This window comes from Tauraco erythrolophus, chromosome 7 (assembly GCF_009769465.1).
Source record: "Tauraco erythrolophus isolate bTauEry1 chromosome 7, bTauEry1.pri, whole genome shotgun sequence".
NCBI classification, from domain to species: Eukaryota; Metazoa; Chordata; class Aves; order Musophagiformes; family Musophagidae; genus Tauraco; species Tauraco erythrolophus.
Window position 1 is genome coordinate 15,893,645 of NC_141471.1, and position 25,871 is coordinate 15,919,515.

General features: G+C 39.0%; 1 protein-coding gene across 8 annotated transcripts in view; it reads left to right on the plus strand.

Annotated features, from left to right (window-relative positions):
- PARD3 (par-3 family cell polarity regulator) overlaps window positions 1-11,967 on the plus strand; it is a 479,965-nt gene extending 467,998 nt beyond the window's left edge. For all 8 annotated transcript variants that reach the window (XM_086614468.1, XM_086614472.1, XM_086614469.1 and 5 more), the window contains 2 exons: window positions 5,811-5,938; window positions 11,574-11,967. In XM_086614468.1, coding sequence (XP_086470594.1) covers window positions 5,811-5,938; window positions 11,574-11,967 — 522 coding nt within the window. The remainder of the gene's footprint in view (window positions 1-5,810; window positions 5,939-11,573) is intronic.
- The last annotated feature ends 13,904 nt before the right edge of the window (window positions 11,968-25,871 follow it).

A 25,871-nucleotide genomic window follows, 5' to 3' on the forward strand; every position in this document is an offset into this window, starting at 1 on the left:
TAAAAGTTGGTAGTTTATTTCTTCATCTTTAATTAAAAAAAATCAGTTCTAAAAATGGAAAGTGGCAAATTCCATTCAGAAATACATTAGATGTATTGTTCTCCAGTCATCCCATATCTCTTTGGATGGTGGAAGAAAATTGACATCAAGAGAGCAGCTGAGTAAACTCCACTTTAAATATTTAGGAGTCAAATAAAAAGTGGTTTTTTTTCCTAAAGATAACAACTAACTGAGTCAAAATAAATATACTACCTGACTCGTCTTGAGTATAGCTTTAATTATGTGCACAAATTTGTGAAAGGTAAATAACTGCATGATTTTTATAGAGGAAAGGCTCCAGAGATCCTAATAACATACTTGGGCATGGCCTGATAGATAAATGCTCAGAAAATTTAGGGACTGTGTTTGCCTTTTCTGCTCTTTGTTAATGTGTAGATCTTGTCTCTAAGACAGATTTAAAGAAAAAAAATATCTTTTTTATCTGTTTATAATACTTGTTTCTTATCCCTATATTCAAGTCCTTGATCTATTGAATTCTAAATAATTTAAAATTCTTTTAGAAAAACAAAAACCTGATTTTTGTCACAGTAACTTCAACTGTAACATATAAATTTTACCTGGAAAAATGAATAACAGACTATATTCAAAATAACCATTTTAAAGTTTATATCAGGTTATAAATTATGTAGAATTACCTAACACATTAGTGAGAAAGAAAAGTAGTATACTAAATCTTTCTCTTAGGAATCCATCTCAAGAGTCTCTTTCTGGATATTTTATTCAAGATATTAGGCAATATCTCATGGAGCATTGCAGTAGACAAAAAATACATTAGGAGCCAAATTACTGTTTCTGCTACCCCAATCTGTTTCAGAAAGGAAACCGAAGTTATACAGGGCAGCCTCTCCACAGGTAATTTCTCTCCAATTGTGTAGTAAATATCCATTCTGCTCCAAACCTGTGAAGGATTTCATGAAATACCAACAAGTTCTTGCCAAGATTTAGACTCTGACTTCAAAATTCTATATTTGAAACTTTTTCCCCCACTAGTTTCAATCTAATAATTTGTATGAAACAGAATATGAAGATAGAAGATTTTTAAAAGAAATAAAATAATTTTGGGTTGTAAACAAGCATATTTATAGCTCACAGGCATGCAGTGCATGTAAATACACCAGGCAGAATTTCAGGGCTCTCTAAGTAGTTTGCTGCTGCTGTACACAGAATGGAAATCTTAGTCTCATACCATGCCATTCAGCTTCCTACATGTACACTGTAGCAAGATACACAAAGGGATGGGATTTTCTTGTTATATGGTATTTTAATTAATACAGACACCTGTTGGCAGTTTTTAAAAGAAATATAGCTATATGTTCTGTTCACCATAGCAACATAAACAAAAAGATGGAAGTAAAAATAGTTTTCAAGGACATCTCCCGGAACCATTGAATGTTTTTTATCATTTTGATACACCCAGTTACTGGATTGTCTGTCGTCTGTGCCAAGTACATTTACACATAAAGCAGGCAAGGTCGTTTAATCTTATCTATTTCTAACTGGTGCTGAACTACAAGAACCACAGACTTTTTGAGGGCCTTGTGTCTACCAGCTTCCCAGGTGAAGTTGAAACTTCTTATTAAACAAAGAGCTTAATCTGGAAAAAAAAATAGCACATGTATTTTACTATTAAATAATCGTCTTTTTTCAAAACTAGGAAAGTGCTCAGGGACTTGTTCCTTTACTAATCTTCCTATTAATCATTTCTTTATCAGCACGAAGGAGTTCTATGAGTTTGAGTAAGAATTTCTCCCAGCTCCTCCTCATGACAGTAGGCTGTGAGATAGGTATGTCACCTCAACTGATGGATCTCGTGTCACCTGAACTGGTTGGATCTCCCTGCAAACTCAGTGACTTGGATCTCCCCCATGATCTCCTCTCTCTAATTCTGTGGCAACTTTGATCTGTGCCAGTCCTGGAGTATCCATGCTGCTGTCGTGCAGTTACCCTCCGTGAGCAGAAATGCCACTCTGTGGGGAAGGAAACTGCGTGGGCATCACTGGTGTAGCTAGGAAAGAGAGGAAGGACCTTTATCCCTAAAACATGTCCCCCTTTACTGCTGATAGTGACCAGTGCAACATGATCCATTGGGGTACGCTCTCTGTGCAATGATAAAATATTGCTTGTGCAAAGTGAGAAATCCATAGAAACTTTTAACTTTGCAGCCCTGGTTTCAAATTAATGCCTCTTTGAGAAGAGAGCTGTGTAATATCAGGTATCTTAAAGCACAGTTTTACATGCGGAATATTGTTTAACAATGCTGAATGCCATAACTATCATTGCCACTTAAATGCCTTGTGAAAGACATGAACATACATTTATTTGTATAATGCAGCCTTGGTTGTTATTGTGGCCTTGACCGCATCCTGATTTAAAGGTCAGCGCTTTGTCATACATCTCATTGCAAACAAGGCCAGAGTTCTCATCAATCTGTATTGTGAAGACCAAGCTGTTGCCGCGTTTGTTGGATGATTTCAGGTTGTTATAATTGTCCTTAGCCTTGTGTTGATATCGGTGTTAAAATTACTGTATTATGTGTATTACTTATATATGGTTTTTGTTGCTCTTGAAAGATGTGAAAATAGTTCAACATTTTTTTAAAATTACCTTTATTTTGTGCTGACATAAATAGGGTATGCATGTATATGGATGTGGCTTTCTGTGTACATTTTATATAAATATAGATGTATAAAAGTGTACTTTGGGGATTGAGACAAAATTACCAATTAGCTTGTGAAGACTAAGGTTACTTATGACATAAATATTTTTGGTTTAGATTCTTTAATCGAAAACATATTGAAAAGATAAATCACTATATGGACATTTGCATTTTTTCTGAACAAGTTAAGGAACCAAAAAGGAATATATTAAGTCTTTATATCATCATTACCATATATCAAGAGCATTCACTATGGTATCACTGAGGTTTTTAATGAAAAGGTTTGAAAGGGAGGCCTTTTCATTAAGAAGATTGTTGAAAGTACCTGTCTGTGTGTATATATGTTATGTTATGGAATATGTAATTACATACAGACAAATTATTTTTATGTCTCATTGCCATATTTTTGAATGCTTGAGATCAGATAGCAGATTCAATTATATGAATAGCTTATTGTAGAACAATATGCAGACAAGACTCTAAAGTATACTTTTCAGCTTACTTAAGTATTGCAAATCCACTTAATTTATCAGGGCATACAGGTACTCATACTTTCAGAAGATCAGATAATGGATTTTAAATGTTTGCATTTAGACCCATCAGATTATAAATCCTGTCCATTAAATGAAATTTTTTGTGAACTGCTGAGAATTGAGACCTGACTCCTCAGATCCAGTCATTCTGGGCATGTACTGCAGCAGGTGGACAGGTGTGATAGCCCCTGCCTGTTTAACCATTGTTTCCTATGTGCAGTAAATAAAAAAATCTCAAACCTATATTTTGATCTTAGTCCATTCATAGTCCATTAGGGCTTTCTAAATCTTCGTCTCTTTAATAAAGGCTGTTGTGGTAACTTCAGCTCTCTGCACATGTGCATGCATGTACTCACACTCATGCTTTCTAGATGATGCAGTTTAGTGTCTTGCATAAACCTAAATTGAGCAGCCGTTCAATTCCAGCTCCACCTGTTTGATAATTTAACCATTCCCTGTGCTGTAAAATGCTTTCATCTATTATATTTACAGTGAACTGAAAAAAAGTGGAACTGTGTTTTCAAATAAAGAAAAACAATTTTGATTTTGTGTCTAATCCATGAAAACTACTTGCTGACATATGACGTAACTGTGCTTTCCAACTAGATGCAAGATTTCCAACATTGTTAAAATGGAACTCATTAAATGAGGAGATTGACTCTAAAATCTTGGTTTAAATGTTTTTATTCCTAATGGAGAAGTTGAGATGGGAACTTCTAAGTTTCCCCCTGATTCTCTGTAAGCTGCTTATAACCACACTGGAGAGAATTCACAAATAAATCTTGTGATTTTCAGGTAATCACTTGCTTCCATAAGCTGAGCCCTTCAATAAAATACCAAATGTCAAAAGACTCAATAAAGTCAAGAAAGTTAGAAATGTTGACATATGCAATAACTGAAACGCTGCTCTGTATGTGTTGCCCTTATTTAATATAGTAGGAAATCTCCATGGAGGTTGTTGGTTTGGACATACATATGTACAGCTTATTCATCTCTAAGAAAGTTTCCCACAAGGCTGACATACGATTCTGTTTTCCTCAACTTGTTGCTTCATGATACCATTCTTGAAGCATTTTTCATTAGAAATATAGTTTTACCGAGTTTTCTACAGAGTATTCTATTCTGAAGTAGACATCAATGTTGCATTAGGCTTCTCTTATACAAGTTCTTTGTTACTTATAGTCTACGCTTTCACGTTCTGATTCTTTTGCACAGTAATCTTGTAACGGGAAAGGCAGTTGTTCACCAAATTGTATCTGTTAAATTCTGAGCTGACACTGATGCTCTGTCTGAAGTGTATTGTTATTGAAAATGAAGTTTCTAAAAGTTGTACACCTGTTTCAAATCTATTGTGTTTCTGGCTACCTGCAGGTACTTGACTATATAGTAAGACAAAGGAGAAGTTTATGTCACAAATGACAACTTTCTCATTTCTGAAACTTGTCTTCAATGTACAAGGCTTTTGAAAAGCCTTTTATCTTTCAGATATTTGTCAGCCATTATGATATCTTTCTGCTACAGAAATTATAATGGCAAAAAAACAAAAGAGATGTTCATTTTGAGGGAAGGCACAGATAAAAAGGCAAAAAGTGCTTTAACAGGAGCAGATTTGAGACAAGCTGTTTCAGTCCCAATCTCAGCTGAGTGGTTATGCTCCCTAACCTCCCAGTGATTAGACTTATGTGTTTTGAATAGAACTGGTAATTTTAGGAGATAAAATAATGTTTTGTTTCTTTATTAAGTGAAACCTTATTATTAAAACAACAACAAAGCACAAAACATTTTTTGACTTTTGTGACACCCCTGTTTTGCAACTTGAAATCACAAAATCTGAAGAAAGTAGTAATGTAAAATGAAAAGTGATATCTCTGTAAAAGTAAACCTTTTTTGTAATCCAAAGTTTGAATTCAGCCATTCTGCCAGATCTTGACTGGTAAACTCTGTGTTCCCAGAAAGGTTGTCCATTTTCATGTGGCCTCAAAGGTTCAAATTGTCACCTCATTAAGATGTTATCTAAAATCCTTCTCAGAGATAAAGGATCCCCCATTACCCACAAGAGACTTGGTAAATTTATCTACTTGGTCATATTGAACCAGAAAATGTTTCACTGTCTCTCAGAAAAGCAAGCGGTGCATGTCTGGAAGAGCTGAAAAATCAGATGGCTCCACTAAGGGAGAGCATCATCCGAGCATACTGGTGAGGTTTGAAAGAGTTGCTGTGCTCTCTCGTCCCTCAGATCCTCAGTGGAGTATAAAACTTAGCATTACCATGGCTGAGTATCTCTTCCACCCACTTAATTTAATTTTCATATTTACTATAAATTCACAACCCATTCTGGATCAGTATTTTCTTGATACATCTCAGAAACAGTAGGTCAGAAACAGAATCTGTAGGACAGACCACTCTTACGGGCCAGAATTTAACCTAATTATTGTGCAAGTGCTACCTGAACCACATGTTGAAACAGATACAACTGTGTGTGTACAATAGGAATTGACATGATAGCTCTTTTGTGGGTGTTTTTCTGCTTTGTTTAAGACGTTTTCATTTTTGTTTTGTAGCCGAGCACCAAGACGTACTCACAGAGTGGCAGACACTCAGTGTCAGTAGAGGTTCAAATGCAGCGGCAACGGCAAGAAGAAAGAGAGAGTTTCCAACAAGCTCAGCGGCAGTACAGTTCATTACCCAGGTACGGTAACTGTCTGAAGCTATTCAGTGTACATGAGCCTGGAGGTAATTTCATTTGTGAAAGGAAAATGTTGTACTTAGCACAGACACTTTTGTTTAGCATTGATATAAGGTGGAATGTATTCAGTTTGGAAGAGGCATAAAATTTCCTAAGTGAGACCATGTGGTAGCTGTTTATTTTAGGAGAATTACTTCAGAGCTGATTTCAGTGGGATTTGATGACACTCAGCACCCAACAGAATTGAGACATTAAAACAAAGCTATTCTTTGTGGGACACCATCCACTTCAATTTTCTGCAATTACAAAAGTCTCCTGAGCATGACATGGGTTGTCCCCTTTTGACATGTCAGACTATTTTTTTTCTGTTGCCTAGTTCCTTACTGGATAGAAATTCTATCTTTGTAATGCTGATACTGAGAAAAAAATTAAATGGGAAAAAAATCTCAAGACCTCAAACAAAAGAATATGGAACTGAGAAACGCTATCCAAAAAATCAAGGGGCCTTCAAGTTTCCAGTTTATATATTTCTTCTAAGTTACTGGTCATTAGCAATGAAATACTGAAAATTAATACACTTTTTGTCTAAACAAATCTGTATTTTAAAAAGTCTTAGTTTTTTTTTTTAATGAGCTGTTTGGGCAAAATTTCTTTTACTTGATATTTACAATCAAGAATTATTAGAAGTTTACCCAACTTGCATTATAAATTAAATAGCTATCATAGTTAAGCATTATGCAAATAGTCTTTGCATTTTCAAGTATCAGTGGCAATGGTTGAATGGAGAATCCTTTACACTGGAGATTGGTGTCAATTTCCCTTGATTCTAGTTGTTTTTTCCAATGACATAGTGTTTTTTGTGCCCCATGGGAAACGTTGTGGAAAATATATTTTTGTGACAAAATGTGTTTTATCAAGTGTATCATAAGTCTTTTTTTTTGAAACAAATAGAAGCTTCATAATCAAAGTTCTAATCATGAACTCTTATCTTTCCAAAATCTTTGAAAATAAAACAGATCTCTCTGATTTTCACATGCTATAACACCTTTCAGTGTAGAATATTTTTGTTAAGTTGGGAAGGTGGGAAAGGAAAATGTAAAGTTGCTGTGTTTCTTAGATTGTTAGATTGTCATTTTGAAAATCGTTATATTCCCTTTGCTTCTTATCGCTACCGTCCTTCTGAAGTGACCACACCTATTAGTGCCATATTGTTTTCCCTGAGGATTTCTTTCAATTTTGCTAGCCCCGGCAGTGCACAGATTAAGCAGAAGAGCACAGATGCTAGTGTTGCTTTTAAGTTGGAGGGTTTGTTTTAAGTTTTAAAGCTATGATTCTTGAAACTCACTTCCCCTGTTCTGCTCAATCATTGGCAGTGTTTAAAAGTTGGAAGTCAGTTGTAATGCAGTTCCAGTGGCAGAAATTAATACTTGTAAGGAGCAAATTATTCTACAAGAAATTTGGAAAATAATGGTTTGGGTCATAGAAATGCTTGTTTTGAAAAGAGTGACTGAGAACTTCACTGAATGTAGTTTTCAACATGAGAAATTACTAGCTTGCTAGCAATGCATGTTACTGAGTAATTAACAATAATTTAATGACTTTGAGCACTCTGGGTATTTGAGCTGTGCTGAGAGCAGACAGAATTTCAGGTCCTTGGGCTAAAGTTGAGTGCTGTAAATACCACAATACTCCTATAACAAGTTGGGACATCCAGTTCTTCAGCTTTACAAACTGCTTGTAACTCTGTGACTGATCTTTAAAGAAAGCCTACTCTGAAACTTCAGTCTCTAGCTTAATGTTGTAACTATGGCTTTGTAATGATTAAAGTCTGTGCACTGGCTTAATTTTTGAGCATTGTTGCTTTTCATCTTATATAGTCTCTAGGGGCCTCATTTTTTTTCCCCTTTGTACATTTATATGATTAGTACTGAAAGCAAATAAACTTGAGTCAATTTTAAAGAAACTTCCCAGAAAGACAGTGAAAGTGGGCCAACTAATTTTGAAAACATACCAGAAAGCAGTCAGTAAATTAAATCAGTTCAACTAGTCATCCTCATCCCATGTGAAACTGTAAAAGCAATCTTTAACTCCAAGTTAATTTTCCAGTACTTAAAATTTATCTTCCTCTGGATCAGAAACCTGACAGTTTCGTAGCCTACAGAGGTTCATTCAATTTGCTCTTGTTACGGGGAGTGATAAAACATGGCTCAGAAACATTGTTTCTTTGGCAAAGTTAGGTATCTGAATACCAAGAACGGCTACAAAAATTTGCATAAGAATTTACATTATGTTTTAATTTATGCTTTAATAATTTACATTCATCCTGAATAACAATTTTTATCCAGAGGTCTCAAAATCTAGTATGAAATAAGGTGGATATGTCTTTTTCAAGTTATATGTGTGGAAGGAAGATTGCAAAAACATTAGCTGGCTTGTTGCTTTTACTAACGGTAGAAAAATTCTCCGGGTCTCCTTTCCACTGCATATTCATTGGATGAGGCCACGTTGAGTCATGTATGTTGACATGAAAAACCAAGCCATATATAAACAACTAAATGATTTTCTTATTGGTTAATGTCACAATATATTTTGGTTTACTGCTTGATTCTCATACACTAATTTTAATCTCAAAGTGGGTATCTCTTTTGCTGCAGCACAAAATTGTTTTACTTTGTCATCACCAATCTTATTTTAAATCATAAAAGCATCTAGCAGCTTGATAGTAAATTAAAGCTATTTCAAAACCATAATCTGTCTTCAAAGTAATGTGATGATTTATTGTGAAAAGAGATAAGAATTTGTAATTCCTATACGTATTTGATTTATTTATCTACCCTATGGAGAAAAAAAATGAGCAAGAAAGGTTGTCTATGCCTTTTCTTTTACGAAAGCTATAGCAAACTGGAAAACAGTCTTGACAGCACGAAATTCATAGATTCATAGATTCATAGATTCATAGATTTCTAGGTTGGAAAAGACCTTAGAGATCATCGAGTCCAACCATCCCTAATCCCCATTAAACCATATCCTCAAGTAGCTCATCCACCCTATTCTTAAACACATCCAGGGATGGGGACTCAACCACCTCCCTGGGCAGCCTATTCCAGTGGCTGACAACCCTTTCAGAGAAGAAATACTTCCTAACATCCAACCTGAATCTCCCCTGACTAAGCTTATTCCCATTTCCTCTTGTTCTATCACCCATCACTAATGTAAAGAGCCCTTCCCCTACCTCCCCACCATCTTTTCTCAAGTATTTATAGGCCGTAATCAGGTCTCCCCTCAGCCTCCTCTTCTCCAGGCTAAACAGCCCCAACTCCCTCAGCCGCTCCTCATAAGTTTTATTTTCCAGCCCCTTGACCAGTTTAGTCACCCTTCTTTGGACTCGCTCCAGGAGCTCAATATCTCTCTTAAAGCGAGGGGCCCAAAACTGGACACAATATTCCAGGTGCGGCCTCACCAGTGCCGAGTACAGGGGCAGGATCACTTCCCTGTTCCTGCTGGTCACACTATTCTTGATACACGCCAGTATCCCATTGGCCTTTTTGGCCACCTGGGCACACTGCTGGCTCATATCAAGCCGGTAGTCAACCAACACCCCCAGGTCCTTCTCCGCCAGGCAGCTCTCCAGCCACTCCTCCCCAAGCCTATAGCGATGCTTGGGGTTTTTATACCCCAAGTGAAGGACTCTGCACTTGGCCTTATTAAAGCTCATGCCATTGGCCTCAGCCCAACGATCCAGTCTGTTCAAATCCCTCTGAAGGGCCTCCCTACCCTCGAGCAGATCGACACAGCCTCCCAGCTTGGTGTCGTCCGCAAATTTACTGAGGGTACATTCAATCCCCTCATCCAGGTCATTGATAAAGATGTTAAACAGAACTGGACCCAGCACTGAGCCCTGGGGAACCCCACTGGTGACCGGCCTCCAGCCGGATTTAGCCCCATTTACCACCACTCTTTGGGCCCGGCCATCCAGCCAGTTTTTAACCCAAAGGAGGGTGTGCCTATCCAGGCCAGCAGTTACCAGTTTCTCAACCAGAACACTATGAGAAACTGTATCAAAGGCTTTACTGAGGTCTAGGAAAACTACATCCACAGCCCTTCCCTCGTCAACCAGGCGGGTCACCCTGTCATAGAAGGTGATCAGGTTTGATTGGCAAGACCTGCCTTTCATAAACCCATGTTGACTGGGCCTGATCACCCGGTTAACCTGTATGTGCTCATTAATAGCACTCAAGATAACCTGTTCCATGACTTTGCCCGTCACCGAGGTCAGACTGACAGGCCTGTAGTTCCCCCGATCCTCCTTCCGCCCTTTTTTGTAAATGGGGGTAACATCCGCCAGCCTCCAGTCCAGCGGAACTTCCCCAGTGAGCCAAGACTGCCCAAAGATAATGGACAGGGGTTTGGCAATGACATCCGCCAGCTCTCTCAGGACTCTCGGGTGGATACCATCAGGCCCCATAGACTTGTGGGCATCCAGCCGAAGGAGCAGATCCTTGACCCGTTCCTCTTGGATCACAGGAGCTTCGATTTGCTCTCCCTCCCCGCACTCAGACACCGAAGGCCAGCTCACCTGGGAACTGCTGACCTTATTATTAAAGACTGAGGCAAAGAAGGCATTAAGGACCTCAGCCTTGTCCTCATCCCTAGTGACTAACGTACCCCCTGAGTCCAGTAGGGGCTGGAGGTGATCTTTAGCCCTCCTTTTGTTATTAACATATTTATAGAAAGACTTTTTGTTGTCCCTTACGGAGCTGGCTAGTCTAAGTTCCAATTGGGCTTTTGCCTCCCTGATTATCTCCCTACATGTCCTAACTTCCTTCCTGTATTGATTCCTGGATGCCTGCCCATTCTTCCAAGACTTGTAGACATCCCTTTTTCTTTTGAGATATTCCCAAATCTCCTTTGTCATCCAAGCTGGTTTTCTACCCCGGCGGCTCGATTTCCGGCACACAGGGACAGCTCGCTCCTGTGCCTCCAGAATTTCCTTTTTGAGTAGTAACCATCCCTCCTGCGCCCCCTTACCCTTGAGAGCTGTCTCCCATTGGACTTTGTTAACCAGACTTCTAAACAGCCCAAAGTCAGCTCTCCCAAATTCCTTAGTTCTGGAAATGGGAGGAAGAAACTCTCATCTGTGCAACTACCTGTCAATAATGAGCTTTATCTTCTGACTTGTGCAGTGTTATAGCAAGCGTTTTAAAGATCTGCCTGTTGCATTTTTAATCAAGTGTGAGTCTAGATTCAAATCTTTCATGAATGACTTTACAAGTGCTGGCTGTTATCTGGCTTCTTAGGAAGCACAGCAATGTGTATGGTCTTTTCTAGTCTGCAACTGAATTGTGGTGCTTTTTTCTTAAGAACATGATGGTTGTTGTAGCGCTGGATGGGTTTTCATGGCATATTTCTCCTGGAGAGGCCCAGAAGTATAGTTCAACTCTATAAGAAATGTTCTCTCAACAAAAGAGGCAAGATGACTCTTTCAGGGCAGAAGAGAACATGATTTCTGAAGAGTGCTATAGCTGGGAGAAGCCTGGTGGCATTGCAGAAGCACTCTTCTTTCCAGGGATTGTTGTCAAAAACGGTGGAAGGGGACCAGAACATTTGTCTTAAAAGCCTCTTCCATTTTTCTTTCCAGGCAAAGCAGAAAAAACACCAGTTCTGTATCTCAAGACTCCTGGGAGCAGAGCTATTCCCCTGGTGAAGGGTTCCAGACTGCGAAGGAAAATCCCAGATATTCCAGCTACCAGGGATCAAGGAATGGCTATATGGGGGGACATGGCTTCAATGCCAGGGTGATGCTAGAAACACAGGAACTGCTCCGTCAAGAGCAGAGGCGGAAAGAACAACAACTGAAAAAAAAAACTTCTTCTGAAGGGCCTAGCAACTATGACTCATATAAGAAAATCCAGGACCCTAATTATACCCCTCCTAAAGGTCCTTTCAGGCAAGATGTACCACCTTCACCATCTCAGGTAGCCAGGCTGAACAGATTGCAAACACCAGAAAAGGGAAGACCATTTTATTCTTGAGGCGAAGAAAATGAATATCGACTCATCATGCAATAAGGAACATTTTCATATAAAGACTTATATTTTGAAACCTTTTTAAACTGATGGTACTAAGGAATATATCCGTTGTCTGTTTCAGTGCCTTTAGAAACACGGGCAAAGCGTTGGTGGACCTTGTGTCTTTGCCGTTCTGTCTCAAGTGTTGAATTCATGGAAGGATGTTCCACCATTTGACAATCATAGCGGAAGCGAGCAACACCACCCCTGCGTACTGTGTCCCATAGCCCAGTCCAGTAGTTGTCAATGGCTTATTACTAGGATTTGTTGTAATGTATTTTACTTTGCAGTGACTTATTACACCAACATGCAGCTTTGTGGCATAAAATTAATGAATTTGAGGTTGAAGGAAGCATTGACGTGTCCTTTTTTTATTTCTGTCAGGTCAGGAGGAGGGTTACATATCACTCTTTGAGTGGATAAGGCTTAGCTCTACTCTGGATCGCAGTCACAGTTCTAAGATGTTTTATGGTGGAGTCATTACCAGTCTTTGTTGATCAATATTTAAGTGTCTATATGCTGAAAAACTGTCCTTCTCCTATTATGCACATATGCACTCTTGTTCTCTCTCCCCACTCTGAGCTTATGAGAAAAGCCTTTATCCTGACTCATGAGGAAAACAATATTAAGCTTTCAGCTATCCTGAGAATCCTGTTACAATTGCCTTATAATCTTAACACACAGTCCATTAAACTGGAGAGAGACTGTTTATACAGTCACAGCCAAGCCCTTGATAAGTATATTTTACTATTTTATTAAAGATGGGAAATTATGAACAAACAAACTGAGTTCTGCTTTGCTTTACTTCTAAATGAATTTGATCATATGACAGTTGTGTCTAGGAAGAGAAATAGGGAGGGTATCATCTCGTGGTCGTCTGATACGCAGTTGTCCTTCTTTGGGCAAATTTTGGAGATAGCTTAAAGCAAGAGCAGAAGAAAACAAAGTTTTTATCTGGATCAAAAAACTGAGAAGAAAACAATTTCTTCCTTTTACAATTTGTGAAGTTTTGTGGACAATTGCCATGTGCTTCCGTATACTGTATTGTTGCATCATGATGCTACATTAAAAATAAACATATAGGTATATGAATGAGAGATTAGTGGAGACAAACTGTTACACATCATCCTGAAAACATGTCAGTATCCAAAAATAACTAAAGCAAAAAAGATTGCTTTAGCAGTGAGTAATATTTGAATGTGCATATGGGATATGAGAATTTCTTTTGCAGCAGCTGTTTTTATGTTTGTTGGTCTGAACTTCATGTATTGTAAAAAATATAGCTGGGTTGCTGAAGTGCCTGCAATTTTGATGTGAAAAGGCTTGAGAATGGATCTCAGCATATCATGTACAAAAAGGAAAGAGAGAAAGCAAGAAAGAAAATCATGTATTGCGTGATTTAAAAAAAAAAAACGCCTATTTTTTTTTACTGGCACATTTTATTTTTGCGCCAACTTGTTTCTAGAATATATGTGAAATATCAGCACATGTATCTGTGTCTTTTATGCCTGTTTGTTAACGATTTTTGTTGTTAATAATGTACTCCATGTTTAAAAAGTTGTTACTAGTGTAAGCACAGTGACATTGGATGACAATAGCTCTTTTACGCAGAATTTACAAAACTGTGTAAAACGGCTTTCCATGTACATATGAAATTTAGAATAAAAGGCTGTTTCCATCCTCGTCTCGGTATTGCCTCTAGACCCTTATGAGAACTGCTACAGACACCGAGTTCAAAAAATATTTAACAGATGTTATTTTATCCTATTCCTAATGGTTTGCGTGTGTCTTTCTATGAGGGCTCAGAAACATTGGCAAAAAAAAACAGAAAGAAAAGATTTACAACCCAGCTGAACACCTGAAGACTATCCTCAGAGGGAAAAAACACTCAGTATAATGTCTTATGTTATTTTAGGCCATACCTGTGACATTTAAAAGGTGCATTCTTAAGACTAACCTCCGTGGCAAAGATCTTTCAGACTGTGGCATGGGGCCCTCTCCCCAAGGAGAGCACCGGCAGGAGAAGGGCACCTGCTGGGCTCCGGCCAAACCCGGGCACGTGTGAAGAAGCCCCTTCTGCATCGAGTGCGTGTTGTGGGCTTTGACGGGAGCCCTTCACAGGAATGTTGACTTGGTGAAAAATGGGAGAAGACAGATTTATGAATAAAGCAATATTTACAGTGCCAGTGATACTCTGTTTCCCCCATTAGTATTGACGCTGTGTCTGGTTTTCTCCCTCTTCCTCTCATTCCTCCTTTTGTTGGATACTGCAGGAATGTCAATTATAATTTTGTATATGCATGACATCAGGCTGTTGCCATGGCAATAATAGTGTCAAATTATTCACTGTGACTTCAGTGTGGGGACTCAAGGAGAAGAGTGGCACGAGCCGCAATGTGGACAGGCAGCTTTTGGTGCCCAAACAAACTAAAGGCATGATTTTGCAAAAGACCTAAGTTGTAGTTGCTTGAGTTGTGAGTGGTGAAATAATTGCATTTGCAGTTTTGCAGGTCTTGCTGTCTCATCTCCTAACTGCATTCCCAGATTACATAGTTTGACATCTCTACGGAATTATTTGGACAGGCAAATAATTGCAAGCACTAAAAAATGCATCCACTGAAGTCCTTTTCAAAACAAGGTCTTTGATAAACCGTTGCAGAAAAAAGGGCAAATGTTTGGAAAAGTATGAAGTGTGGGATGTTTTACATGTGAGGATGGCATATGTTAAAGTTTACCCTTCTATGAAACTCCTCTTCAAGGTGTTAACAATTTGCCATAATTAGATGTGTTCATGAAAGAAGGCAGATGTTGTCTTTGGGCCATGTCTGTGTTATGTTAATAAAGAATAAGGTCTTTTTCTGGCTTCGTCATCCTGTCTTCTTCCTGACATAGCATGGACAGGATTTCTAATATTAACTCCCATAAGTTGCAAAGGACGATAAGGAAGTGGGAGGGAGATATTTTAATAGAAAAGGACCTTTAGTTCTACATAGTGAATAGATTCAAAAGTTAATTGAGCTAACTACATTACTGAAGTAATTTGTTTGTGGATGCATTACCATTATGAGATTAACTCCGTAACATCAGTATATTTAAGAATGGTCACAGGACAGACTGTAAGGGAGCTTACAGCATCGAGGGGTGGGTGTAAAGCTTGCACATTTTTCTCTGTTGAAACCCTAAAAAAAACATCTGCAAAGCCTGCTGATTTTTTAGCAAAATAATTTGTTAATGCTATTGAAATTCCATGGGAAAGTTTAATATTACTAATGCACAAGACTGATGCCTTTCTAAATAAAACTACTTCCCCTGTTCTTATAGGGCCTCCTTGGAAACAAGAGTGTAGCCCCAGTGAGTTATTGCATGGGCCAGATAGTTTAATATATGTCTTTGAGAACTTTGCCATCAAAAAAAGCAACAAATGGCGTAGAGCCCAGCAGAACATGGTTGGAAAGTACAATTGCCATTTATTGCTGGCAAACAGCAGGAAGAACAACAAAACAAAATTTAAACCCATCATGACTGTAGATATATGGCCTGCCTTTCAAAGCTGTGCTGATGTTTCACTCATGTTGACTCTGTTTATGAGTGTCTGTAACATTGCATTTATCCTTGCTGGGTATGTCGAGAGAAGGGAAGGGAAGAAACCTTGGCCGGACAAGGAAGAGATGCGCCAGATTAGCAGTGTTGGCTAAACACAGGATATTCTTGAGTAATTCAAACCTTTGAACTTGCGTTGTTGAGACTTAAAGTGAATTTGGCTATTGCATGTCCTGGCTTGCAAGTCTATTTTCAAAATATTTCCTAATTCTATTTGCTGTGCCTGCCTGTTTCTACATCTTTCTCTCCCGAGTCCTCAGTCTAGTTCATGGGAGTTGTGAGGAATCTGTCAGGAATGCAAATGCAGAAAAACACTCGTCTATTTCTCATGCTGTGCCACCACACCCTGGCCTTCCAGACTCAATTTAAAGTTCAGCCCTAAGTTGGCAGAGGAAAAGCAAGGGTCAGAAATCCGGGATGGGGCCCCGACTTCATGAAAGTGTGCAGCTCATACGTGCAAGCGAGAGGCACAGATTGTATTCATTTGCCTTTAATTCATGTCCAGCTTGAAACCCTCTTCAAAATATCTTGTAGCGTTTCTTCTGAGTTTTTCCCGTCTGTGCAGAAACCAGCTGATGATTTGATGCACATGGTTATTGTTTCATGCCCCCTTGTACATCTATTTTGTATCAGCATCACACTCTCTCTTTTACATCTGCTGATTAATTCTGTTGCATTTATTTGTTTCTCTAAATGGCATGCAATTCATTCTTATCCTAGGCTGCTTCTTGCCGGTGATTGATATTTCTCTCTTAGCTTTGCAAACGTATTTTAATATTTTTCTGTCCTTGGGAATAGTGTTATCTTTTGTAATTTGCACTTTAATCACATTTTAAAAATTGAGACTAGAAGCTTGCATTGGGATTACACAAAAGCAGACTAAATAATATGACTTTGATTTCTACTCTGTGTGCAGTGCACACTGCCCAGGCAGTTGTAGGGGCTGTACAGAGTACTGTCTGAACAAGATGAAGAAAAACATCAAGACCAGGAGCTTTGGAGGAAAAAAAAAAAAAGCTAAGGAAAGTTTTTATACCCACTGCATGCTATCTACTGTGAAAAACATAATAATTCCTTAGAAGTATCACTCTCTGTCTGAATGGCTGATGGTTTCAGAGCTCAGACAGACAGGACTGTGGTTTAAAGACAACTGGATGGAAGAGGAAGCTGCTTGTGCCTTTCCAAAGGATGTCAGGACCCTTCCCTTGCAAACTGTCTCCTGAAATACTGTTTTCAGCTGCATATCTTACAGCAACAAAGGTCTGAAATGGGCTCACGTTCACACATCGAGCTGAAAACTGCAGTGACATCTGTCAGAGAGGGAGGGATGACAGCTGTGGGTGATAATAGCTGTGGTTATCTGATTTTAATCCGCTTGTTTATTGAAGTAATCTTTGTCTCAGGAAAATAAGGAAAGAAATGAAGATTGAGGGAGAGGAGTAAAATGTGAGCAGAAATGTTCTCTGCTTCCCTTCCACTGTTGTCACCATTACAGTCGCTGGTAGTTAGTTGCCTTTTTTTCCCTTTTTATGCCCCAAAGGCATAAAAAGGGATAAACTAGCTGCCAGTAACCTCAGTGCAAACTCACGACCCACCTAGAGATTCATTCTACCGTGTAGCCTGTGAGACATGAATTAACAATGCAGCAAGTAGAATAACTTCACTGTTCCTCTGTGGGTTTCCCTGGGGTATGTTTAGATTGTCAGCCCTTGGGACTAGAGGTTGTGTTTAATTTTTATCCTATATAGAACAGAATACTATTGTTGGCAGTAAAAGCTAGTAAATATTTTGGGCTTTTTTCAGTGTGAAAGGAACTTTTTAAAAGTTGCTTTATGTGGATTTTTGCGACAGGTGCATGACTGTCCCATTTTAGATGTATTCCTAGTCCTGGCAATATTCTCATTTGTAAGTACAGAGCATATTGCTGGAACCAATAACAGCTGAGGTCTTGCTACCTTTGGCAGATAAATGATTTCTTCATTTAATTGAGGAACTACTTCTTTAAAGCGTTTGTAGAGGGAAAAAGAGATCTCTTCCTCCCAGAAATGGGAAATACATTCCCATGGTCACTGTTTGAAGCTGAAGAACGCTCTATCTAGAGGAAATTAAAGAGATTTCAAATAGCTGCACCCTTCTGCCAGGAGCCCAAAATAGCTATCACCCTTGTGTTCAGCAAGCTGGAGAGGCCATTAGTTTCACTGCTCCACAAATACAGTTCTTATTATCACTTAGAACTTGCTGAAGTCTGAGACCCCATTCTGTGTGCCCATCACATTTTATATCTTTCTTAGGGGCAAGCACAAAGGTTCGTAATACTTTGGTTGTAGCCAGGCTATTAAAAGCCAGGAGGCTCTTAGGAACAGAAATGCCTTTGCCTAAAACTTTGTGTGTAATGATGATGTTTTGTTTCATTCTTCCAATCAGCTGTTAGTTGCTGTCTGTGACATATATCTTCCTCAGTTTTCTCAGCATACGCTACATTCAGGCTCTGCTCTGTGGTCCAGCCCAAACTGCAAGAATCATTTTAATAAATAACTGTTTATAAATAATAGCAATGATAATTTATTAATACCTGATCCCTTGTTTTCAGGGCTATGGGCTATAAAGGAAAGCAAATCCAGAGGAAGTCTGAGAGGTCTTTTCTCACTTTAGCTTCTGAAAGTCACCAAGGGTTAATCTAATCAACTGCAGCATAACAGGGACTGGAAACGGCTGTGTCTTGTTTTAGTGCCTGGTTGATGGTTTGCAAAAGTCTAGTTTACAATCTGGACTGAGTTCATTGTAATTTTTCACATATTGTTTCTCACTTTGAGAACTGTATAAAATCATATTAAAAATAGAAGCCATGAAATTATGCAACCTGTTGCTACCCAAAAGCTCAGTTAATACTACAGCCAGAAGAGCGGAAATAATTTGTGCTTGAATATCTCATTCTTTGTTCAAAAAATAATGCACGGAAATTTTCATGAATAGTGGTACACAGAATTTTACAATTGTTCATTCTTGTTTTTTCAAGTCAGTTTGCATGAATAATTTTCTCATCTTTATGCAGAAATTTTCCACATTTTTGTTGACTAAAATATTACTAATCTAATTTCCTATTAAAAAACTCATTTCCAGCATTGCAGAGCTGAAAGGTGCTACCAAGCATTTAGTCTTCAATTTACATACAACAAACCCTGTAATCTGATGGAGGATTTCACACAAGGATGGCTGCATGCAATTACGTGGGCAAAGAAGAAATTTCATCCAAGGCTCTGCTCTACAATAATTTCATCTGTTGGTCTCCCATTGAGAGTTCTCCTATTGTTAAATTGCTTATTGATGTGGACTTGAGAGTAGAAAAATCTACACAGTTGTCATACTAGGTTTTCAATGCTGCTTGCATTTCTTTCTTTTTTTTTTTTTTTCTTTTTAATTATAATCTGGGTTTCTTAGAAGGTGACAAAGTAAACAGATTGGAATAATTCATTTGAGTTAACACTCATTGACGAGAAAACATTAAGCATTCTCCAGATGAAGCATCAGTCATGAAAGACAGAAGGATAATCCTAACATTACAACTCAAGTAAATTAGTTTTCGGATGCATATTCCAGCATTGCATGAAGCTGTACCAATTCTTAATGCTGCCATAATAATATGCACTTTTAAATGATGCCAGAAATCATCAGTATAACAGAGAGAGGATTCACTGTTTGTGTTTATTAATGTGGGAATGTTGGAAGAATATTTGATATTAAATGTCACAGTCTACAGTGATTGGAGCTGAACAACTGTAAAACTGATTGAGAAGATTTGGGCACATAAATACAAATGGCAAACAGAGCTCTACACTCTGCCATGGTGGAGGCAAATCCAGATGTTATGCCTTTGGCAATTGCAGAACAAGTGCAGCCTGGTGAAACCAGTGAAGCCTCTTTGGAAAGGTGTTGAGTGAATGTAGAGCATGAAGGACCAGAGTAAGCAGGAGCCTGAAGCACACTTGCTCCTTCTGTGTACAAGGGAAACATTTGTACCTTTGCTGGCTCCTGTCTTTCTTGCTTTTGAAGACTTGCACAATTTAGCTGTGTTTGTCCATAGACGGACAACCAAGGCGTGTTTTTTCTTAATTTTGTGAGGTTGGATACGAAATTCTGCCCCATCACACTGTGCCAACATAGCTGCTTCTTGGAAACTGACTCAAAGCTGGTAACTCACTGTCTGTAAAGGCCAGGACAACTTTCCTCCAAAAAGAGAGTGGGAGGAAAGCAGGGCAGGGAACTACCTTGCCTTGCCTGTGTGGTAGACTGCCATTACCAGAGAAGGAGTTGTTGCAATAATGTTGACTTAACTGTTACATTTCTCTTCAGACCCCACCTGGAGTACTGCATTCAGCTCTAGGGTCCTCAACTTAAGGACATCAACCTGCTGGAGTGGGTCCAGAGGAGGGCCACAAAGATGATCCGAGGGCTGGAGCGCCTCTCCTATGAAGACAAACTGAGAGGGTTGGGACTGTTCATCTTGGAGAAGAGAAGGCTCCGAGGAGATCTTATTGCAGCTTTCCAGTACCTAAAGAGGGCCTACAAGAGAGCTGGAGAGGGACTTTTTGCAAGGACATGTAGTGATAGGACAAGGGGCAATGGCTTTAAAATCAAAGAGAGTAGATTTAGGTTAGATCTACGGAAGAAATTTTTTACAATGAGGGTGGTGCAGCAGTGGAACAGGTTGCGCAGAGAAGTTGTGTCTGCCCCATCCCTGGAAGTGTTCAAGACCAGGCTGGATGAGGCTTTGAGCAACCTGATCTAGTGGAAGGTGTCCCTGCACATGGCACAGGGGTTGGAACTAGATGATCTTTAAGGTCCCTTCCAACCCAAACCGTTCTATGATTCTATGATAATTAACTGGTATGCTGTGAATTTCACAGTTATGTCCTCTGCAGCAGAAGGTTTGAGATGCAGGACTCAGTCTGGGAAGGAGCGTCTGGAAGTCTGACTTGGTGCTCTGCAGATCTTAAAAAAAATAAAAGAAAATAAAAAAGGTATGTTATAGAGCAGCTGATCTATCTCCTAGTTATACCATGTGTGTTCTCCCAGTCCTCACTAGACCATAAATGAAATGTGGTTAAGGGTTTATCTCCTTATAAATACCATGTATATTTATTAAATGGTGAGTGATTTGCATTATTATGACATTTGATCGGCGGTATTTGGATCCAGCTGGTGAAGTTTCAGCAAAGAGCTGGGAGAGCAGCAACCATCCTTCTGTTGTCTTCCTTTGGCGTTGTGAGGCAGCAGTGAAAGCAATGCAGCCAGTGACACAGTAATACAGAATACAGGCTGCTTCTTTTGTTAAACATCTTCTCGTAAAAGTGCTGGCAAGTACACATTGTTTCCTTATCGTTTTTTCCTCTTGAGAGATTTCAATTCCATTTACCCCACAGGCCCAAATCCTTGCTGAACACATGAGCTAGACAGCAAGGAGGATTACTAGAAATAGCGCAGACAATGACCGAAAGCCGTCTTGCGTGCCTTTTCTTTCCAGCCAGCCACCCACCTTTCATTATCAAGGGGATGAATACCATATCTGACTGCATAATCAAAATCCAGTGACCTGTCAGAGCACGCAGTAAAATAAAGCTCTCTTGCTGTTTCCCTTTGACTAGGCTTCAGTTCTGGAACCCTTTTAACCCAGATTTGCTGACATTTTGTAACTTGTAGGCATTTAAGGATGCAACCACTGAGCTAATATGTTTTAGATTGTGTTCTTATAATATGATGTATTTAGTATCACGATTTCTGGTAAAATTGGAGCACCCTGATGCCAAAGTAATAGCGTCTAATTAAAAGAGCTACAGCAAAGAACAGTTAAAGCATATTGAACAATAGAAATCCCTGACCAGTTTTTCCAGCACTTTTTCTGCCTATGATATTTGCCAGCACATTCCTGACGAACGTCTAAGGTAAAAATGAATGCTCATGTGGATCTTGAATGCCATTCAACATATGGAAAGAACTGCTTACTTTTCTTTAACTACAGCCCCGTGTAGCCACCAAAAAAAATACTTTTCTCTTTTTCTTCCCCCCCCCCCCCCCCCGCCCCGATTCATTACAGTGCACTTAGTGGATTAATGCTGGGCAAAAGTTCAGAGAAGATCACACAAGGTGCCAAAGGGGCATATTCTCCCCTTGCAAAGTCTAAACCTAAACTCTGTCCCTTAGAGCCAACTCTAGATTTTGTACGGAATAGGGGAGAGGCTGAATTTTAAAATGTTTTGCCACATGATATGTTTCCCTTGTTCCCTCTTAGCTGAGTCAAAAAAGCAGCACAGCCTCAACACAAGTGTAATACTACTTTTTGTGTTTTGGTGAGGGAAAACAGAAGGGCTGCTTTCACACTTCTAGGATAACTGTGCTGCTAAATGGAGTCCCAGAGCTGGTGCCCTGGTAAACCACACGTCTCTACTGTCTTATTTAAGTCTCTGGGGGTAGAAAGCAGGCAAATTTCTATGAGGAGTCCCCTCTACGTCTTCTCAGAAGGTTACAGTACAGAGGTCCTCCACAGTCCTTCCAGATTTCATTTTTCAGACTAAGTAGTAACTAATGTGCTGACCTATTTTAGAAGCTTTTCTGCTTTTTAAAGAGAACAACTCAGGAAAAACTTCTGGGATTCCTTTTAAATTTTTCTTCTTTTCTCTCCTTTCACAAAGATGTTACATTTCTTCCCCACCCAACCGTTTCGCCAAAGAGGATGAAAAATGGATCCTTTTGTAACACAGATTCTGAGACTCCACAAATAAGAAATGCCATTTGTCCCATTTATTAGCAAAATGTGAAAGTTACAGAAGTCAGCCTAGGAGTGTGGTACTGAACTCAGCAGCAAGCAGCAGACTGCCTGATTGCATTGTGTTAACACTAGACCTAGATCTGTCTAAAAGCACTTGACAAACTATGTCTTGGCATCAGGCCCTGGAGTCATTAGTTATCATTCTTTTATCTTTGAACTGAATGAAAATTTAAATTTTTAATACTGATAGCTTTCTAATTGGCTGATTCTTCGAGTATTTTCAGCTTCGGCTCTGCTCCTAGGCAAGTAGACTTTTATAGACAAGATCTTCACAGCCAGAGATGCATCTCTACTTAGTGTACAGAAGTAAAGTAATATGTCCTAGACACCTATTTTGTGTGACAGAAGAAGTATCATAACCTAGTGGAAGATATTAATTTTTAATATTTTATTTCAAATTTTAAGGTGTGTAGTTGCAGGATAATGAAAAATACTAGGAAGCAAGCATTTGGGGGGAAAGGTACATGAATCAGAAGGATGCTTATTTTGTATTTTCACTTCCTATGATCTTCAGAAACTGCTGACTGCAGTCAGCAATGTTGGCAACAGTCCTTTTTCACAGAACCCTTGAAGTATTGCAATACCTCATTGCCCTCAAAAGCCAGCCAGGCTTTTAATAAATTAGTCCTGAACGAATAGATTCTAGAGAGATTCTGAGGTCAGAAGAGACCGCTATAATAATCTAGTGTATTACCTAACATCCTTTTTAACACCGACTGTAGAATTTCGCTCAATACTTTCTACATCAAACCCGGTAACTTGTGGCTGAAATCAAGAAAATCTTTCAGAAAGACATCCAGTTTATATTTAAAATGATAAGGGTTGGAGAATTCACCACATCCCTTGGCAATGTCATTAGTTTTTAATTGCTTGCACTGATAAGAATTTATGTTATCATCAGCCTGAAGTCTTCTACCTTCATTTTTGATGATCTTACTGTGCCTTTTTTTTTTCTCAGTTATAAAGGGATATTACATAGATGTAATTTTTCGCACTGAGCATACCATGCCTCAGTAAGACCTGGGTGCCAAATAACAAACTTTAGTCTTGAGCCTCAGAAATTCTGAGCATGGAAAACAAGAGCACTCAGATCACACGAGAGGAGAGGGGGAGGAATTGCAAAGCCCAAAACAATGTTATGTTGTGTACTGAACTCCATCTGCAAACTGGACACGGTCAACAACAGAGACCAATTTTGAAAATCTGGCCTGTAAATACTACAGCTCAGAGTCAGAAATACATTTGCAAGACAGTGCCTACTGTCAGGTTAACATTCTCTTGATGCGTCAATATCTCCTTTTTAATGTTTTTTTGATGTTTCTGTAACTAAAACCAAGTTTGTTTACAGAGATGTTTTTTCAGTCTATTTCAGTAATGTGACCTAGAGATAATTCTTAATGCTACCTCTGTTTGGTATAAAATCATGAGGCATTGTCACCTTGAACTTACCATCCTCTCGTAAAGGACTTTAATCTTATTCTCCCTGCTGAACAGAGGTATTCTCACATCCTTTTGTAGTCAAATCATAGAATCTGACTGAAGCTGTTTTCAAAGGAAAGAATGTATTTGCAAACCAAAAATTTAGATTTGATTTGAAAAGCTAAGATAAATATTTTGTATTCTGATAGATTTTTATTTTTGTATTGAGGACAAAAAGGAGAGCAGGAACTTCAGCTTCAAGATAAAAGTGTTAAGAAATTCTAAACCAAAACCAGTACTCCAAATCCATTTTCTCCTTTTCTTTGCTGACATTTTTTTTTTCTCCATTTATTCATTTAAACACAGAGGGATATGTGCCATTGCAGTGATAAAACTGCGAGCAACATGGAGTTCAGTCATGCCAGGGAGAGAATATGATACTATACATGAACATGTCAAGGTAACATCAATTAAAAAAAAAAAAGAAAAAAGAAAAAAGAGGCACAGAGTGACTTTTAAATCTTTCACACAGATCTTATCTATTCATAACCTAAATCAAAGCAACTCTGATTGCTCTATCAAGTGTAATATATAATTAAGGTAATTCAGTCCTAAGGTTTGGGGTTATCACAGTTCTTTTGATTTGAGCGGCTGATTGTCTTAGTGAAAGAGCTGGTTGGGAATTTTTTGACAGGGGGGTTTTCATCTTAAAGAAAAAAAACAATCTATCAAAAGAGAAACTTTTTAGTGAGGACAAAGCTGGCAGAATAATCGATAGCCCAGGAGTTACAACACTCACAGAGTGTGGTGGTGCAAGTCCCTGCTCTCAGCCGGCAGAGACTGCATTTCAGGCACTCTCCTCTTGTCCTCATTTAAATTGTATTGCAATAAACTCTCTAACTATTGGGCTGTATATGTGGTGCTCCTGTCTCCCTGGCTGGTTTTGATTTGGCGCTGATATGGGAGTGAGAAAGGTTTGAAATGCTAAGAAAGCACTCTCCCATGCTGCACATCTCAGCTCTGAGATCTTTGTGAACTTGCCTGCCCTGAAGCTTGACCTTTGCAGTCTTTTTGAATGTTCATTGTAGCAGAGACCCGGAGCACACATGAATTTCAGCATTTGTGTAACACCCATGAGATTGAAGGAGCCATGCATACGCTTGCACTTCTCTGTACTCATAACCACCTTCCTGAATCAGGGTGTGAGCAGCACACAGATTTTAATGTTGTTTAATGGGGAGATTGCAGACATTTTGAGGAAGGGACTGTGCTCCTCTATACATATACAGACTGCACTTTTAGCTATACGTTAGCAGGATACAGTTAGGCTGAAAGGTGTTAGCGGCTGCCAAAAGGGATGTCCTGGCTCCAAAGAAAATAACAATCCTTGTTAAAAATAATGGGTGTGCCAAGTAATTGGCCAGGCTCAACGAACAAAGCAATCAAGCCCCTTTATGAGGTAAAAGCAGCTGGTGGCTGAGGAAATCCTAGTGGCACTTGGATGTAGCTTTATGGCACAGGAGCTCCGGCAGCAAGGAGCTGGAGGAGTTCATCTCTTCCTGCCTTCTCTCTCCCTCCCTCCCTCCAGCCTCTTGCCCACAAACTGCTGCCCCTCAGCACTGGCTGCTGACGGGGCTCTGCTGTGAGCTCAGCTGCACTGAAATGGGGTAAAAAAAGGCAGGTAGTGATGGCTGGGTAAGACAGGATCTCCCAAAGCTGTGGCTGCTACTAAAACCCCAACAACCGAAATAACATTGAAACTGCAGCCTTATTTTGTTCCATTGATTTATTTTTTGTCACCTTTTTATGGTTTAATATGATTTTATTGTGAATAAAAATGAATCAAATAATTCAATTTCTGTATTTTCTTTAGAATAACAATTTAGTGCCTCGTAATACATTTTACTGAATGTAAGACTGAGAAATAGGAATTCATAAATTCCTATCCCAGCCATGCTGCTTCCTAGGATGTGTGTCTTTAACATGTGCACTCCATTCAGGGTGGCATTTACATTGTCTAACTTCA